At 34.0% G+C, this 20,213-nt stretch overlaps 1 protein-coding gene across 2 annotated transcripts in view; it reads left to right on the forward strand.

The window, feature by feature from the left end:
• LOC127727845 (serine/threonine-protein phosphatase 6 regulatory ankyrin repeat subunit C-like) overlaps positions 1-19,729 on the forward strand; it is a 36,263-nt gene extending 16,534 nt beyond the window's left edge. The window contains exons 3-7 of one of the 2 annotated variants that reach the window (XM_052234959.1): positions 8,742-8,802; positions 9,718-9,935; positions 10,490-10,707; positions 11,444-11,654; positions 13,536-19,729. In XM_052234959.1, coding sequence (XP_052090919.1) covers positions 8,747-8,802; positions 9,718-9,935; positions 10,490-10,707; positions 11,444-11,654; positions 13,536-18,295 — 5,463 coding nt within the window. In that variant the 5' untranslated portion in view covers positions 8,742-8,746 and the 3' untranslated portion in view covers positions 18,296-19,729. The remainder of the gene's footprint in view (positions 1-8,741; positions 8,803-9,717; positions 9,936-10,489; positions 10,708-11,443; positions 11,655-13,535) is intronic. The other variant, XM_052234960.1, reaches the window with a different exon arrangement.
• The last annotated feature ends 484 nt before the right edge of the window (positions 19,730-20,213 follow it).

A 20,213-nucleotide genomic window follows, 5' to 3' on the forward strand; every position in this document is an offset into this window, starting at 1 on the left:
TAATTAAAAAAACAAATATACGTAAATCATTGGGTAACTTGTAAAGAATGATTACTTTTTGGCCGAATCAGTAAACAAAAAATAGTGTTGATTTTCATGTTCTCAGATGTTTAATGCATTTGGCTTGCCAAGTTTTGTCATTGACCAAATTTGATATAGTTACACGTTTCTAGCTAACTAAATTTGGTAGCATCCATTTATTAATATATGTATGCGTGTGTATTGCACAGATGTGTATTTAATTAATACCACGACAAATCAAACATTCGATTATATTTAATATTTTTCGGGTTTCGAAGATCATTGAATCATCTATAAAATTATATGTAAATGCCTATACATAAGAAAGGTAACAGGGAAATCATGTAAAACAACTTACTACCGAATCGAGACTATAAGCAGGATTTTGATTACAAAAAATTTGAGCTCTCATCCTTGCAAAATACCATAATCGAAAAGATAGAAATGGGGAAAGTTAAAATTGAACCAATAAAAGAGGAGGAAATACATGATGCTGTAAAAAAACTGAAAAACTGAAAATCCTCAGATATCGCTAGAATATCAGCCGAACACTACAAACACGCTGAGGCCGAGCTTCTACCACTCATATTGCATATCCTCAATACATTAATAGAACAACTTGACATCCCACAGATGCTGAAAGGAGGAACAATGACACCAGTATTGAAGAAAAATAAGGACCGTCAAAACCCGGCAAACTATAGAGGAATCACAGTGACCAAAATCCTCACTAAAATCCTACAGAGTGTATTAAAATTCAGAATAGATATAAAGATCCATCAAATCCGAACCCAACTACAACGAGGATTTACTGAAGCCATACCCATGATATTTGCTATATTCCTGGCATCGGAAGTTATAATACAATCTTGTGAAGATGACCAGGAAATCCTGCTACTAACTTTGGATGCAGAAAAGGCTTTTGATAAACTGGAGCATGAAATATTCTTCAACAAGGTCTATATTATGGCATTGACGGTGACATGTAGATTCTACTCCGTAATATGTATAGAGAAATGAGCATTAGAATTAAATGGGACGATCTTGTTTCTGACAAAATATCTGTCAACCGAGGAATTCAGCAAGGAGCAAAACTTTCAACCGCCTTGTACAAATGCTATAATAATGCCATTCTAGATAGTGTAACAGAAAGTGGATTAGAAAGCCATATGGGGACAAAATACATTGCTACACCAACATGTGCAGATGACATATTAGTACTAGCAAACTCTGAAAGTGAACTGCAGGGCATTATGGACATTGTATACAACCATACACAGAGAGACCTAGTCAAGATCAACCCACAGAAATCGGACCTTGTATGCTATAATACCAATCAGGACAGAGTAGTTAACATTGGCAGCTCTCAGATAGGTAGAAGTACAACTGCAAAACATCTAGGTATAACCAGAAATGAAAAGAATACAATTGATATTGATGAAAAACTGAAAGTAGGAAGGGCCACTATCTGTGGCATGTTAGGAGCTGGATATAAGGAAAGGTTTTTCTCCTCTTGTATCCCACAATCTGTGGAAGGTATATTCTGTTCCAAAAATGACATATGGGCTGGAGGTCATGCCTATTAAGAAAAAAGAAATGGACCAAATGGAAACCATGCAAAGGAAAATATTAAGGCAGCTACAGGGCCTTCCCAATCAGATAGCCAACACAGCAGTCTATACATTAATTTGGGCAGTACCGATCCCTATGGTGATAGACCGAAATTTGCTATCTGTGTTGATGAACATAATAAGAAACAACAACTCATTAGAATTTCAAATCCTAGAAAGTCAACTTGCAATGAAAAATGAAAAAAAGCAATATTTTTGTAAATAGATTTACAGAAAGCTCTTACCAAGTACGGGATGGAACCTGTTGATAATCTTATGCAACACCCAAAATCAAAGGAAAAATGGAAAAGGATAGTTAGATATCATCAAAAAAGATACTGGCATGAAGTATGCTTAGAATACCAGTCTAATAAAAAGACATTGGCATATCTTCAAATACAGGAAAACCCATCCTTTATGCCGTTTAATATCTGGCAGTGCACAGGAAACAACCCAACTAATATGAAAACAGGAGAAATGAAGAGCAGACTAGTAACACAAACATATATGCTACAGACAGTTAGGTCTAGACACAATAAGAATATATCCCCAAAAAGTATATTGTGTAATACAGCAGATGACGAAATTGTTAATAAAGGTGGGACTGCAGATGCAATAGTCGTATCTTTGGTAGATTGAGGATAGAAGATGTAATGTTCTCGCACAATGCTTAACGCGTCCATCTCACTAAAAAATGGACGCCAAGTGACAGCAACTTCAATTTCGAAAACAGAATTATGACGGACAGACGACGAATACCAAGATGAGTGCTCTAAATCCAGTGAAATACATGCATTCACATGAAAACATGAAGCCTTATCACTTTTACTGCAGAAAATAGTGTGACAGAATTATTTATTTTTTCAAAGTCAATAAAAGGCATTAAATGTCTGTTTTCTGTCAACTTTCACAAAATACAAAAGCGTTAGAATACAAATACACTCATTTTCTCCTGAAATAAAAAAAAAAACCCAAAAAACAAAAAACTGAAAAAAATAAATTTCGCCTACATTGTCCATTAACTGACATGATACTGTCCTTAATCGAAATTAAAGTTACAATTTGAAAAACTGACAGCGCCTCCGTGCATAGTTGTTACATCATTCAAACAGTGCTTGGGTGAATACGGACAATCAACCCCATGTCGGAAAAAGCGAAGATCGAGTATGACGAACGTTTCGTTCCTCCAGTTACAGAGAAGGAAATCGAAGAACTCGTTTCTGCTCAAACAAATGCTAACACAAAGAAAAATACTAGGTGGTCAGTTGGAGTATTTAACGAGTGGAGATCAGCAAGAGCTAAACACGACGACAAAAATTCCGGATTTGCATCTCATGGATGCAGAGAGTATGGATTTCTGGCTTCAGCGGTTTATTTTGGATGCTAAAAAGAAGAAGGGAGGCGATTACCCACCCAAATCTCTATATTATATCGTTTGTGGTCTACTCAGACACCTCAGAGACATGAATGTTAACGACAGAAACTTTCTGGATGAGAAGGATGGTCGCTTTGCTCCGTTTAGACGTGTATTGGATGCTAAGATGAAAGATTTGCTGTCCAAGGGACTAGGAACGAAAACGCGCAGAGCCGATCCAATATCACTAGAGGATGAAGAACTGGTGTTTTTGGAAAGAGTAGTGCTACAACTTTACAATCCACCGTTTTCTTTCATAACTGCAAGTTATTTGGATTAAGAGGCCGCGACGAGCACAGAAATCTTGATTGTGATCAGTTTGATATTGGTATTGATTCTACAGGAAAGTTTATTAGATTCTTCGGGAGAAATAACAAGACATTTAAAGGTGGCCTCGGACACATGCAATTAGCGAATAAAGATATAAAGCACTATTCACAGGGCGGTAAGTTGTTTAATTTACATATATTGACCAATTCAAACACGAAAGATTATTTGACTAAATTATTCTACGCGTGTACCCGTTTTATATACTTTTGTCAATTTGAATTTCATTGTGAAAAGAAATATTGTTTTTATATTATTTTATTCAACCCCGCACTCCGGCTTCATCCACCAACAAAAAAAAAATTGACCTCCACGATATGGCCAATAGTACTGAAAGTGGCATTAAAGACCAACAATCAATCAATCATTTTCAAATCAAAAGCTCATATACGAAATTGTAATATACACGATAAGTTTTTTTGAATATACATGCACTGCTATAATTTGATTATTTGAATAAATTATTCTACGGATGTACTCGTTTTATATACTTTTTAATATTATTTTATTCAACCCGGGCACTCCTGCTTCATTTCCCAAAAAAATCAGACCACCACTATATAGCCAGTAATGCTGAATTGGCGTTAAACAGCAACAACTAATCAATCATTTTTTAAAAAAAAGGTAAAATCAAAGAGAGTAAGCTTTACATACCATTGCACGATATAGCCAATTGTGCTGAAAGTGGCGTTAAACAGCAACAGTCAATCAATCATTTTCAAACCAAAAGCTCATATACGAAATTATAATATACACGATAAGTTTTGCAGAATATAACTGCAACTGTCATAATTTTCTTTAAATAGAAGCAAGCGGAAAAAACTCTTTCAATTTGTTTTAATTTGTAGGTCCAAGATGCATAATTGCTTACTATGAAGAGTACTTGAAAGCTGTGGGCTCCGGAACATTTTATCGACAACCGCTCAACATGGATGGGAAAGATCGTTTTCGTTATGGAAAATCAGCACTTGGAGAAAATAAATTACACGGACTAATGCGCGAGCTATGTCAATAAGGTGGACTTTTAGGGAACTGAACGAATCATTCCTGAAAACTCACTTGTGCAACCGCCCTATACCATATAGGTATTGATGAACAAGAAATCATGACAAGAACTGGTCACCGCTCCATGGCATCAGTGAGAGCTTACAAAACTAGCAATGGGAGCATTCAAAAGAATGTGTCAAAAATCTTGAACCCACCCGTTCTTTCGAGCGAAGATGAAAACACGACCGTTTCCAACACAGTAGATGAATTGCGTACAGATAATGGTTACAAAATGAAAAATGTCAAGAAGCACTGTTTGAATGATGTAACAACTATGCACTCAGGCGCTGTCAGTTTTTCAAGTTGTAACTTTAATTTCAATTAAGGATAGTATCATGTCGGTTTATTGACAATGTAGGCGATATTTATTTTTTTCAGTTTTTTGGGTTTTTTTTTATTTCAGGATAAAAGGAGTGTATTTGTATTTTAACGCTTTTTTATTTTGTGAAAGTTGACAGAAAACAGACATTTAATGCCTTTTATTGACTTTGAAAAAATAAATAATTCTGTCACACTATTTTCTGCAGTAAAAGTGATAAGGCTTCATGTTTTCATGTGAACGCATGTATTTCACTGGATTTAAAGCACTCATCTTGGTATTCGTCGTCTGTCCGTCATAATTCTGTTTTCAAAATTGAGATTGCTGTCACTTGGCGTCCATTTTTTAGTGAGATGGACGCGTTAAGCATTGTGCGAGAGCATTACATCTTCTATCCTCAATCTACCAAAGATACGACTATTGCATCTGCAGTCCCTACTTTATTTACAATTTCTTGGACCCCTCCTCCCCCCTAACATGTATTTCACTTTGCTTGGTTTCCGTCGTCTGTCCGTCATAATTTTGTTTTCAAAACTGATATTGCTATCACTAAGAGTCCATTTTCAGTACAAAGCCGAGTTGAGCATTGTAAGAGAACAAATTACATCTTAAGTCTACCAAAGATACGACTATTGCATTTGCAGTCCGTACAAAATATGATACTTGAAATAGAGTGTCAAAGTGTTACAATATTTAAGACACCACCCCCCGGTCGGTGGTCGACGTTAGAAACGTGATTTTGCTTATTCACCTTAAGTATATAAAAATAAGAAGATGTGGTATGATTGCCAATGAGACAACTATCCACCAAAGTTCAAATGAAGTGGATGTTTATTCCAAAGCCTCCCCCGCCCAAACAACTAAGAAAACCAGAAGGGAACAACGGGAAGTCCAATGAGGTGGAGCCTCATATGAAAGCAGAGTGGCAGGAGCTTGGACCAGTGCATTAAATTCGATCTAAGAATTAGTTATTTCACTGGTCTGAGCTCCTCCCAATCTATGCCTTTCCTATGACAAGCGGTCAACGGCGGGATAGGAGAGTGCAATAACTAAAGAAAAAACGTCCTGTTAATGTACTCCTGTATTAATAACTTATTTAACTCGCGCGAAGATCAAAGGAAAAAATACCATTCATGTTAAAAGTTCTGATAGAGCCCATTCTTCAAGTTTTCCAGGTATGATTTTATTTTCTGGAGGTGCCTTTCACTTGTATGCTTATGTCTACTGCATGAGAGTATGAAGTGTTCTAGATCTTCATCTGCTGTATAACACAATATACATATTAGGGATATATTCTTATTGTGTCTAGACCTAACTGTCTGTAGCATATATGTTTGTGTTACTGGTCTGCTCTTTATTTCTCCTGTTTTCACATTAGTTGGGTTGCTTCCTGTGCACTGCCAGATATTAAGCGGCATAAAGGATGGGTTTTCCTGTATTTGAAGATATGCCAATGTCTTTTTATTAGACTGGTCTTCTAAACATATATACTTCATGCCAGTATTTATTTTGATGATATCTAACTATCCTTTTCCATTTTTCCTTTGATTTTGGGTGTTCCATGAGATTATCAACAGGTTCCATCCTGTACTTGGTAAGAGCTTCCTGTAAATCTATTTACAAAAATTTAGCTTTTTTCATTTTTCATTGCAAGCTGACGTTCTAGGATTTGAAACTCTAATGAGTTGTTGTTTCTTATTATGTTCATCAACACAGATAGCATATTTCGGTCTATCATCATAGGGATCGGTACTGCCCAAATTAATGTATAGACTGCTGTGTTGGCTATCTGATTTGGAAGGCCCTGCAGCTGCCTTAATATTTTCCTTTGCATGGTTTCCATTTGGTTCATTTTTTGTTCTTAATGGGCATGACCTCCAGCCCATATGTCATTTTTGGAACAGAATATACCTTCCAAAGATTGTGGGATACAAGAGGAGAAAAACCTTTCCTTATATCCAGCTCCTAACATGCCACAGATAGTGGCCCTTCCTACTTTCAGTTTTTCATCAATATCAATTGTATTCTTTTCATTTCTGGGTTTACAGGATGTTTTGCAGTTGTACTTCTACCTATTTGAGAGCTGCCAATGTTAACTACTCTGTCCTGATTGGTATTATAGCATACAAGGTCCGATTTCTGTGGGTTGATCTTGACTAGTTCTCTCTGTGTATGGTTGTATACAATGTCCATAATGCCCTGCAGTTCACTTTCAGAGTTTGCTATTACTAATATGTCATCTGCACATGTTGGTGTAGCAATGTATATTGTCCCCATATGGCTTTCTAATCCACTTTCTGTCACACTATCTAGAATGGCATTATTATAGCATTTGTACAAGGCGGCTGAAAGTTTTGCTCCTTGCTGAATTCCTCGGTTGACAGGTATTTTGTCAGAAACAAGATCGTCCCATTTAATTCTCATGCTCATTTCTCTATACATATTACGGAGTAGAATCTACATGTCACCGTCAATGCCATAATATAGACCTTGTTGAAGAAAATTTCATGCTCCAGTTTATCAAAAGCCTTTTCTGCATCCAAAGTTAGTAGCAGGATTTCCTGGTCATCTTCACAAGATTGTATTATAACTTCCGATGCCAGGAATATAGCAAATATCATGGGTATGGCTGCAGTAAATCCTCGTTGTAGTTGGGTTCGGATTTGATGGATCTTTATATCTATTCTGAATTTTAATACACTCTGTAGGATTTTAGTGAGGATTTTGGTCACTGTGATTCCTCTATAGTTTGCCGGGTTTTGACGGTCCTTATTTTTCTTCAATACTGGTGTCATTGTTCCTCCTTTCAGCATCTGTGGGATGTCAAGTTGTTCTATTACTGTATTGAGGATATGCAATATGAGTGGTAGAAGCTCGGCCTCAGCGTGTTTGTAGTGTTCGGCTGATATTCCAGCGATATCTGGGATTTTCAGTTTTTCAGTTTTTTTACAGCATCATGTATTTCCTCCTCTTTTATTGGTTCAATTTTAACTTTCCCCATTTCTATCTTTTCGATTATGGTATTTTGCAAGGATGAGAGCTCATATATTTTGTAATCAAAATCCTGCTTATAGTCTCGATTCGGTAGCTCGTGGAAATAACTTGTCCACATTTGAAGAATGTCCTCGTTTGTTTCAGCAATTTGGTTACCCTTTTGTAGAGTCTTGGTAAATCGGTTACCATCTGACCTTTGTGTTCTTAGTATTTTGTGAAAAGGTTTATTGTCCGAAGAAGATGCTATCATTATCTGGTTTGCCAATTTTTCTCTTTACGAGGCATATGCTTGTCTATGAGCCTTTTGGATGTTATTAGCTGTGATTTTAACGGATTATTTTTGTCTTTTGATGCTTCTCCATTTTTTCCATAAGGCATGCTTTTCTTTAATAATTTTTGATGCTTCTGATATTTTCTTATTCCAAAGGGATTTCCCAGTGCTTTTGGTTCTTATTGATTTGTCGTAGTTCGGTATAGCCTCATTGCATGCATTATACATTATGTTTCCTATAGATGTAATGTCCTCCTCTAAATTTTTGTTTCTAGCTTGAAGTATTATTTCCACTCCATCAGATATGGTCAGTTGATATTTTTGTAGATTTAATTTTTTCTATTTTGTTCTTACAATGACTGATTTTGGTTTGTTGGATTTCCTAATTAGTTTTCTCTTGATTGTAGCTATGACAGGTACATGGTCAGATGTGTTTTCTGGTTCCATATCTAAGATCTGTACATATTGTGTTAGTTCTTTACTTCCTGAGAAAAAAATAATGAAGATGTCCCGTTATGATGCAAAAAGGTTTCTTTCTCTGGGTAATCTCGGTTTAGTTCCAATGAGTTTTCTGCCAAGAATGTCTTTAATAGAGGATCATGAGATGTTTTTGATCGATGAATAGACCCATTCAAGTCTCCAGATAGCATTATATGATGAGTGTTTCTGTATTTTTTATTATTTTTGTCATTTGTGCCAGAGTATCTTTGTACTCATTTTCCATATCTTTGTTTTCAGATGGCATGTATACATTAATGAGACATACTGGTGTGTTGTCAGTTTCCATCAACACTGCTCGGTAAGCGGTAACATACAAACGAAAAACTGTCGAAATGTGCAATTTCTTTCTGTTATAAGATAGCCATTGTATGTATCCGTCCAATCCTTCGCCTTGTCTTGTCTAATCCCTTTCCAATTTACGTTTCAACTCAATTCCTAACAGATTTTTTGTGTTTCTTTCAAATCTATAGCGCTTCCATAGCTGATCATTGCTAAACTTTCCCTTTCCAAGTCTTAAACGTCTGATTTTTCGAGCATAAACCAATTTTTGCATTGCTACAGCAGCCATGTTGGATGTTTTAATCATATGAATAGAATTTAATACACCTTCATGTGGTGAATTAAATTTAACGACAGTTTAGCATTTTTAACACCGCTTTAAAATTAACAAGATGAACAACACATGTACACTAGTCATATGATTATTTTTAATCGAATGATTAAGAAATTTTAACGACTCGTTAGCACTAACGACAAGTTGAACAACAGACCACAGGCTTTTAATTGTGTTAGCCTGACTGGCGTTTCGTTTACAACAGCTGACTCATCAGTGACATTCGAATCAAAAAAGCTAAAAACAAACAAACGTGTATATATAGTATTATGTACATCTCTATTGAGAGGCCCTGAATATTGTAATTGCGTGTACTCATTGTTATCGATAAACAGTGACACGCATGTTAAAGGGTAAAGGTTCGGTAATAGTGAAAACGAGTTACAAGGTGCCCATACATGTATCTAAGTAGTTATAAACCTCATTCTAAAACCTCGTCATACTGAATAAGTGTGCGTACTGAAAAATAAGTAAATACGCATTGCATATCCATTATTTATTCTTATTTGTTGTTTGAAAACTTAGACACAACGGTTCTTACTAAAATTCAACAGATTTGTACCGATGAAATACACTCATCAACTTATTATTTCCTTTTAGAATTATGACACTTATTACAATGGAAGAGTCAAACTACATAAAGATTGCATTGCTATTACTGAGAATATCACCACGAGCTGTCAGAATACGGTTTGACTATGAAATCCATCCTGATTGCTTAAATAAAACATTAAATTCAAATATTCGCAAATTGACCTACCTACAAAGTAAAAGGCACATCAACCAAGAACAATGGAATTTACTTTTTCCAGGAACAGGTTGGTCAATAATTATTCTATGTTGTTTCTTTGATATATACAGAAGCCAAAATATGGCTGTTTTTCAATAATTGGTAGCGGTTTATCAAACATACATAAAGACGACAGAAGTTTACCGATGTTCAAATCTCATAAATCGATTAGAAATAGGCAAATCAAGGTAACAAACAAAAACTGAGGAAACCGCATGAACTCAAAAAAAGAGCGCGCCCTAGTGCGTCGATAGGGTAATCGTCTCCTGCTACGCATCACTCGCCATGTGAATTCACACTCAGTCAAAATGTTACAATCGGGAACAGGACACATTGATACAGATCAGACGACTTGTACTTGTATCTAAAATCTGAGATCGCGGAAATATATCAATAGTGAGTTTGACAACGACACATTGTATTGGTCAACCAGTTCGTGATGTTGACCATAAAACTAATGTAGGGTCGATTTCCGTCGTGATTTCGCCATAATGGCGTCCCGAAAAATGCAACCATGCCCGAATACGTCCCACAGAAAGAATGCAATCTATTTGCAAATTGTTTACTTTGTTATTCTTTCAGGAGAAGTATCATCAAAACATTTTGACAGTACGTTAATGATTTGTCTCATAAGGAATCTAACGCCAATTCAAATTAGTGACATACTTCCGATATCAACTAATATTAGTGTAGGAGCTGATCTGTCCAGAATTAAATTTTATAGAAATAAGATAGCACACTCTGAAGATGGATTTATTAGTAGCATAGATTTTCAAGATTATTGGAATGATATTAAAATGGTGAGTTTAAATATTCATTTAAAAATTTAGAGAACACATCCAGACTTTTGGTTCAATCGAACAAAAAGGTCAATTTCATTGAAATAACTAAAGGCTGTTGGAGGTTTAACTAGCTATAAAACAAGATTTAACACATCATTTTCTTCGGAAAATGACTTTGCCAAGTCAGACATATGATGATTGTTTTCCATTAGTTCCGTTGGTTGGTCTCACGTTTGATTTTGTCAGTTTTTATGGACTTCCCGATTTTGATTTTACCTTGGAGTTTAGTATTTTAGTCATACTTTTTTATTATATTCATCATTGACAATCATTTTAGCCACAAAGTAAAGACAGACAGCTGTTTCTATCAGATATGACGATTAGTCTTATTTACAGAAAAAAACACATTTAGAATGTTTATCGGTTTTTATGTATTTGGAATCATGGCGCCTATTTCTTGCATTAGGTGATACAGTTATGAATTTACTTGAAATTTGATTAAGTCAGAAACCTCTATTAACGAAAACACATTGGATTGTATTATGCACTGTTTTAACACGAGAAATTAATGAAGTTGTCTAACAATCCTACAAAGTCTTCTGTTGATTTTATTTGATAAAAACGACCCTTTATATCATGATGATTATAGCCTTGTTTCGCTAAAATGTAATTTCCACAAAAAAAAAAAAAAAAATTACTATGCTTATTTTCATCAAAGTTCTCAATTCCAATATAATGCTTATTACCATTCTAGGCACTACTCAGACTCGGTGGTGTTTCTATGGAGACAGAATGCGATACTTTGTATGCGAAAGAGTTTGATACTTCACAAAGAGAAGATCATCTCAGTTTTATAAAAACTCAAAACAAGTTAATAAAACTGGAGGAAGAATTGGTGAAAGTTACTGAGAGAGTTGAAATGCTAGAATTAAAACTGAATGATCCGATACCAAAGAATTTGAAAGGTAGAATTTGCGAAAGAAATATGATAAATTAAAAAAAATACGAATTGATATATAGTTGGAAAACTTTTTGATATGAAATTCAGTATTTTAAAAAAGTTAAATAGTATTAATTGCAGAATGTGAAAACATATCGAAATTTAGACATCACAATGGCAAAGAAATCAAAGACGAAAAGTTAACAATTTCACAAAAGAGTAAAATAATTGCGATTTTATTTTCTATTTTCATTGTCCCATGATGAATACCTCATGATACAATAAAGCATTTTTATAAGTTTTATGTCATTTAAATTTTCTAAAAGAGAACTGAATGTATTTGTTACAGTACAAATTGAATTCCAATGTATAATAGTAAAATATTGAAGTTCTGATTCATACTAATTTTAATCCAGTACAAATCTACAGACCTAGTAGAAGTTGGGATATCCTGATTTAAACTAGAAAGATGCGAGAATGACCCAGGTTAGGAAGACTTTTGGGCACCTGCAAACATGTTTTACCATAACACTTTCTGAATGTGCCTGTCCCAAGTCAGGAGCCTATTATTCAGTGGTTATTGTTTGTAGCTGTATATCATATTTGTTTGTGGTTTTGTACATAAATCAGGCCGTAAGTTTTCTCGTTTTGGATTGTTTTACATTTTGTCATGTCGGGCCTTTTATAGCTTGATATGCGGTGTGGGTAGTATATTTCTCAAAACTTTATCAAGTTATATATCCTCAATTAAAGACGGTTTAAAACTTGAATAGTGACAGATTTTGACAAATTCTGAGTTATGATTTAAAAAAATTAATGTATAAAATGGACGTTCTTAACCAAAACCCCCAAAAAATGTTATTCGAAATATTTCTATATATTGTCTTTCAGATAAAACAATATTAGGTTAATGATTTCTTTTGATGCAACCTTCGACGAGACGAGTATAATTTTCAATATTGATAGTGCTCATTTTGTTTTGAACACTTTTTGAAAAGTAAATGTTTTCCTATTTATCAGGTGCACAAGTAAAAACAATAAAGTAAAAATTCAGTACAATTCAGAATCATACTAGTTATAGTTTTACGTAATATCCTGGATCCTACTAGAAATTTGGTGTAATTCAGAATCTTACTAAATAAAATCACCTTCAAAATCAGAACTCCAATGTAAACTAGTAGATATTGGAATTACAATTTGTACTAGAAGGATTATGGAGCCTATTGAGTTCCAGGTTGTACTGTAACATATACAACATTCCAAACTTCATTTTTAAATGTATATACGGAAAATAGTTTTGTTCTCTCCGGTAAACCAGAATAAAATCGAAATTTAAAATTGTTTAAGATATCTTTCAGATCAAGCACTTAAGGGAAATATTTATGCCAATTAATAATATACCCACTGACCCAGGTGTTTTCCTGAGACATCTTCATAAAATAGTACAAAACGTGTTAATTTTCAGAAATGCCAGTTTTGTTAGTAACATCAGGACATTCGTTTCTTCTCTTGAAAATTAAATACTGACACAGTTCGGAAGATGCCTGTACCAATTCAGAAATGACAATTGTTTTTCTTTCGTTCCATTGTTTGATGAAGTTCAACGTTCGATTTTTTCAGTTTTAATGGACTTCCCCTTTTTGAATTTACCTTGGAGTTCGGTATTTTTGTGATACTTTTTAATAAATAAGTGTATAATCATTGTCTATTTTTAAACCACATATTTAAAAACAATGTTTTTTAAGTAATTGTACTTCTAAATATATTTTTACAAAACCGGGAAAAAGAGAACATGCAGAAAATAAATGACATATATGAATGACTGCATCGTAGGTACCTAGTGGAATGCTCAGGTTCAAGGTGCTTATCTAACCACCGTAAATAATTCTTATTTTATAAATTGCAGATTTGTTTGCAAAGGAGATTAAACTTTGGAAAAAAGAAATGATGACGTTCTATATTACTACTGGAGCAACAAAAGTGCTTAAAAAAATAGAGAATGACTCATTTATAGTAATAACAGGGAATTCTGGGATGGGCAAATCTGCTATTTCTCATTATATAGCATTAACTTTAGAGATGAATAATGGCTATCAAATTACACCTTTGACGGATGCATGCGATATCGTCAAGTACTATAATCCGCCACATAATCAAATTTTTATAATAGATGATATATTCGGAAGATATTCTGTAGAAAAAAGTATATTAAATTCTTTGGAAAGATTAAACACTAAAATCCGTTGCATTAGGACTGAAAACAGTACATTTCGCATACTTGCTACTTGCAGGTTACTGATTTCAAATACACCAATTTTTAAGAAGTTTTCACAAATGTTTCAAACAGTAGAATGCAGCTTACTGTCTAAAGAATTTGAAGCAACTGTGGCAGAAAAAAGGAAAATTGCAGCTTGCTACATTGATCAGAAAACAATAACCCGTATTAGTGACGATATGGTCAGAGGTATAGATATGTTTCCACTACTTTGCGTGATTCATAGAAACAGAAAACAGAAAACTAAAATACTCTTATTTCAAAATCCGTATGACGAATTTGAAAAAGAGCTAGACGAGATGTATGACAATAATAAAAGCTGTATATTAGGTCTGGCATTGCTTGTAATTCACAATAATAACCTACGAAAAGATTTGTTTTACGACAACATTCAATTTAGAGAGGCGTTTGATGCCATTGTTAATTATTTTAATTTACCTTCTCGCCCCACGCTGCAGTATGTCTTATCGTGTCTACAGACTCTAAAAGAAATTTACATCAGTGAGAAAGCGAATACGATAACAACTTTACATGACAAAATATTTGACATCATAGCTCTGTACTTCGGGAAAAAGATTCCTAAAGTTATTTTGCAACATGCAAACGGCAATTTTATTCGAGACAGAATTCAATTTGCATCCTTAAACAAAGAACATGATGAATTTACTATACTGATCCCTCCAGAATTAGAATGTGTATACTTTGTTCGCATGGGTATGGAAATTGAAAGAAAGTCGTTTGTCAATGTGTTTAACACGCAACAGATGAAACATGAATTGTTTCAAGAAAAAATTATAAAGTTTTTAAACAAAAACGAAAAATACATTCTGGCTATAGTACACAATCAATGGCCTTTATATCTGTCTACATTGAACGGATACAAGGAAATAGTAAAATTCATAATCAATAAAAGAAACTTGAATAACGCACAAAGTAGACCAAGTACTGATTCACCGATGGCTAGTCATGTTGAAACTATTGATCATCAAGATGGAAATAATGAATGGTTGGTGGATACCCAAATCTTTTTAAGACACCGACATGCACCACTACTTGTGGCATGTAAAGAAGGACGAGTAGAAATTGTTGAACTCCTTTTGACCTGTGATTATGATATTAACATTCGTGGACATGACCTAGATCCTCCATTAGTTGTAGCTTGTAAAGAAGGTCACACAGACATTATAAGTGTTTTACTAAAACATAAATGTTGTGCTAATGTCCGAGATGAATTTGGACGTACTACCTTGCATACTGCTTGCGGAAAAGGTTATATAGACATTGTTCATCTTCTGTTATTGTACAAGTGTAATATAAACCAGACCGATAGACACAAAAGAACACCTGTATTCATAGCCTCTGAGAACGATCAACATGATATCGTAAAAGTATTACTTGAATTTAAATCAGATGTAAACTTATCGAATTCAACTGGCAAAAATGCTCTACATGTAGCCTGTCAAAGGAGAAATATGACTACTATTAAATATTTGCTCGCTACGAAAAGATGTAATATTAACCAGTTAGACAAGAAAAAAGAGACACCCTTATTTTCTGCATGTAAAGAAGGGCATAATGATGTTGTTGAATTATTGATAAGTAATAATGCTGACGTAAACATACGTAATATATTTGGCGAAACTGTACTGCATATTGCTTGTAGAAAGAGGAATTATAATACAGTTAAGACCTTACTTAAAAGTAATATTGATATTAATCAAACAGATTCAAAGAAAAGAACTCCATTGTTTATTGCAAGTGTCGTAGATAGAAGATCAAGCGGTATATGCGGCAACAAGGACATAGTGAGACTTTTACTTGACCACTATGCAGATGTATCGATATGTGATCAGAATAATTGTTTTATACCTGATGTTGCTAGGATACATGGCTATGCAGACATTATTGATATTTTTGTCAAATATCAATTTAAAAGTAAAAACTCGAAAAATGGAGAATCTGATATCAAAATATTTAATGCTAGTAAAGAAGGCCATATTGAGGTTATTCACAATTTTATTGGAAAAGAATACAGCTTAAATATACGTAATAAGTATGGTCAGACCCCTTTACATGTTGCTTGTATACACCGGCGCTATAATATTATTGAATTATTGTTAAATAATAACTGTGATATCAATGCAGTTGACAATAACAGTAGAAGTGCACTTTTTCTTGCTTGCGAAATCGGTGATGAAGAGATTGTTTTGCAGTTAGGTAATAACTACGCAGATGTTAATATCAGCAATTACGTCAGCCAGTCTCCTATCCATATTGCATGTGAGTTTGGATATACAAATATAGTCAAAACGTTATCAAGGACTTGTTTTATCAATTTAACTGACAGTAACAATTGCACGCCATTATACCTTGCTTCTAAGTATGGACGTTATGATATTGTCCAGTTGTTAATTAGTAAAAATGCTGATATTAATTACACTGACAACGATAACAAAACCCCACTATTTGTTGCCTGTGAGGCTTCTCATATTGACATTATAAAGTTATTGGTTGATAATGAAGTCGATATTAATCTTGGCAACAACCACAATGAGACACCTTTGCATATTGCCTGTAAGCAAGGAGACGGAAATATCGCGCAGTTGCTTATTGCTCATGGTGCTGACGTTGATTTTATTGACAATGAAGGACAGACACCTCTTCATCTAGCATTAAATGTCAATATAGTTGAAACCTTAATTAGGAACAATTGCAATACTAATATAACTGATATTGGTAATAGAACTCCGTTGTTTGTTTACTGCAAGCAAGGAAAATTTGATGACATTTTTGTTTTAATCGATAATGATGCAGACATCAACATATGCGATAACGATGGGCAAACACCACTCCATGCAGCATGTAATAGTAATGCTGACGCCCAAAATATTGTTAAAATGTTAATCAATAAAAACTGTGCTTTGAACACAACTGACAATAAAAATAGAACCCCATTGCTGATTGCTTGCGAAAATGGCAAATATGACATAGTTCAGATTTTAATTGACAATAAAGCTGATATCAATAAATCGAACAAGGAAAAAGAAAGTCCTTTATTTGTTGCCAGTGCGAATGGCCAAACAAACATTGCAAATATATTAATTGAAAATAGTGCTAATATTGATGACGTTAACAGTAAAGGGCAAACTCCTTTATTTATTGCATGTCAAAGGGGAAATTATAACATAGTGAAACTTTTAATTAATAATAATGCTGATGTAAATTTATGCAGTAATACTAGCGACGCCATAATTACTACTGCATGTAAACAAAGTCGTCTTGAAAGCTTGAGCGACGACAGTTATTTACTCATAGTTAAAATCTTACTCGATTGTAATTGCCGTATTAATCAAGCGGACAACGAAAATAAAACGCCGTTGTTTTACGCCTCAGGTCTAAGGAACGACAAACTTGTTCAGCTTTTAATTGATAATGAGGCAGATGTTCAGATTCGAAGTGATGATGGAGAAAGTCCGCTTCATGTCGCCTGTTATTGTGGACTTTCAGAGAATGTTAAAATATTGTTGCAGACAAACTGTGATATTAATCTGACGGACAATAGAAATAGAACGCCGCTTTATATGGCTTGTGGTAAAGGACATGATGATATTGTTCAAATTTTGATGGATAATAATGCTGACATGAACTTATATGATGACACAGGTCAGACCGGACTGCATGCGGCATGTAAAAGGGAATATCAGGAAACACTTCCCCATACAATTGTAAATTCTCGGTTCTTCAATATAGTTAAACTATTACTAGAAAATAAATGTCCAGTTAATCAGCTCGACAAAGACAATAATACTTCATTATTGTATGCATGTTCAATTGAGAATGAGGACGTGGTACAACTATTGATTGACAACAAGGCTGATATAAATGTTGTCAATAATGATGGACAAAGTCCTCTTCATATAGCTAGTTATTCAGGACGTTTGAACAATGCAAAATTATTAGTGAGGTCTAACTGTGAAATTAACCAAGCCGACGGGGAGACTAAAACTCCATTGTATATAGCATGTGAACAAAGTCAATCTTGGAAACATAACTATCATGAAATCGTGCAACTTCTTGTTGATAATAATGCGGATGTGAATATATGTGGATCAGATGATGCAAGTCCACTTCATATCGCTGCCTTATCGGGAAGTTTTATAACTGTACAAGTTATGTTAAGAACAAACGTAAACATTGATCACATCAACAACGAAAAAAAAACAGCATTACATGTTGCCTGTGAGAAAGGCCATTATGACATCGTTAAACTCTTACTCAATAATAAAGCAGACGTAAATATAAAAGATAAAGCTAATCAGACAGCACTGGATTTGGCCTGTAAATTAGGTCATAAAACAATTATGAACCTGATTGAAAGTAGAACAGATTAGTACGAAAAAAAGCAAATGTCAAACTTTTGATTTCGTATGTGTGAAGTTTTAGTTTACACGATCCTGACATTTCATGTAAAGGTGTATACTGATAAACCATTGTCAAGAATCAGTTGGTCTGTATTGTGCATGCGTAAGAAACCAGAGGTTTTATGACTGCAATCGGTATATATAATAGTAACGTGGACTTTTTTTTAATTGACGATTTAAACCGTTTTAATATAAAAGTTGACTTTTACATTGTTATATTTGTGATCTTCAATATTTCAGAATATGTAAAAAACAAACCATTCAAGGCCGGGATAAATTTCTCTGAAGATCAATATACAAAACATTTTTATCCGAAATAATACACAAAACGAAAATCAATTTACATTACAAGTATCGCGACTTTTCTACTGAAGGGTTCTAGTCGACAAGAAGACGAACTGAAAAAGACTAATGTTCAAAAAGACTTTAACGTTAGAAAAGACTTTAACGTTCGAATATTATCATTGTTTGTAGCAATAACAATTTTAGCTTACCAGCATACCCCGGAGTCACGGAGAAGATATCAATGTTTGTAAATTGTATTTGATATTGTATTCAATATATAGTTGTCTTCCGGAAATACACGTGCGTTTTGTGTCGCAAAATGAAAGAGTTCTTGCTGCTGTAAACATTTTCTAATAAATATAGAGATGTTTTGTTATTTACTTTTTCAACAGTTTATGAAAGCTAAGGATGAAGATTGAAATAGAAATTGTCGTGCAGTAAAATCATTTAATTCTGAATCAAATGTCAGAATTTTATTATAAGTATTTTACTTATCAATACCATTGCATTGTATACCAATGTTGCCACACTAAATAAAGGCGACAGTAGTATACCGCTGTTCAAAAGTCATAAATCGATTAAGCGAAAACAAACCGGGTTACAAACTAAAACCAAGGAAAACAAATCAACTATAAGAGGAAAATAACGGAACAACAGAAACACTGAACTGCAACAAAAACAAACGCCAACATGCATAGAAACGGACTATTTGATAACAACTGCCATATTCGTGACTTGGTAAGGACATTTTAAGAAAAAATGGTGGGTTGAACCTGGTTTTATGGCTCCCGCTTATATGGCATTGTTAAAAATACCGCTAAAATGACAACACTGCGTGACAGGAATACAGTACAAACAAACGCAAGGACACTCAGCACAGAGAAATACACAAAAACATAATATAATGTACATTACAACACGTAAACCGCAGAATAACAACGGACACCTCCAATGAATTTACGACAGCACACCAGGACACCACAAACGAAGTATAAACTGCGCGTCACATGAATGGATCAACGCTACAAAATGTGAAGTATTTTTTGTGACGTTTATATTAACACACGTAAATTTCTAAAAATAAAATAGATTTGTTTTATTTATAGACACGTACAAGAATATAAATTGGAATTGAGTTTGTAATGGTGTTATATTATGTATTTTCTAACCATGACAAGAATATCAAAATGGAATTGTGTTTGGAATGGTGTTATTATTTGTATTTTCCTACCATGTCGGTTTTTCTTTTAAATTAAAACTGTGTATAAACAAAACATTCCTGTGCATAAAGTTGCTTTAAACATAAAATGACATAAATGAATATGCTGATCTTTTATCATCACTTTTACATACATATAGAAATTAAAAGTAAAATAACTGTAATATAAGGCAAGATCATGTAAGACCAAACAGTAAACACTGTAGACGAACCACGAGTAACTCGACTATACGGACAAATAAGACATATGCGAAACACAGATATAAAATGCTTGTTGAATTTGTACAAACTTTGCTTTCTGCGAATGTTGAAATATTAATTCATTTTGAGCTTAGTTCAATTTTGTAAAAATAAGCTTAACATCGAATATATATTATTATCTTG

Source organism: Mytilus californianus, unplaced genomic scaffold (assembly GCF_021869535.1).
Source record: "Mytilus californianus isolate M0D057914Y unplaced genomic scaffold, xbMytCali1.0.p SCAF_2, whole genome shotgun sequence".
NCBI lineage: Eukaryota > Metazoa > Mollusca > Bivalvia > Mytilida > Mytilidae > Mytilus > Mytilus californianus.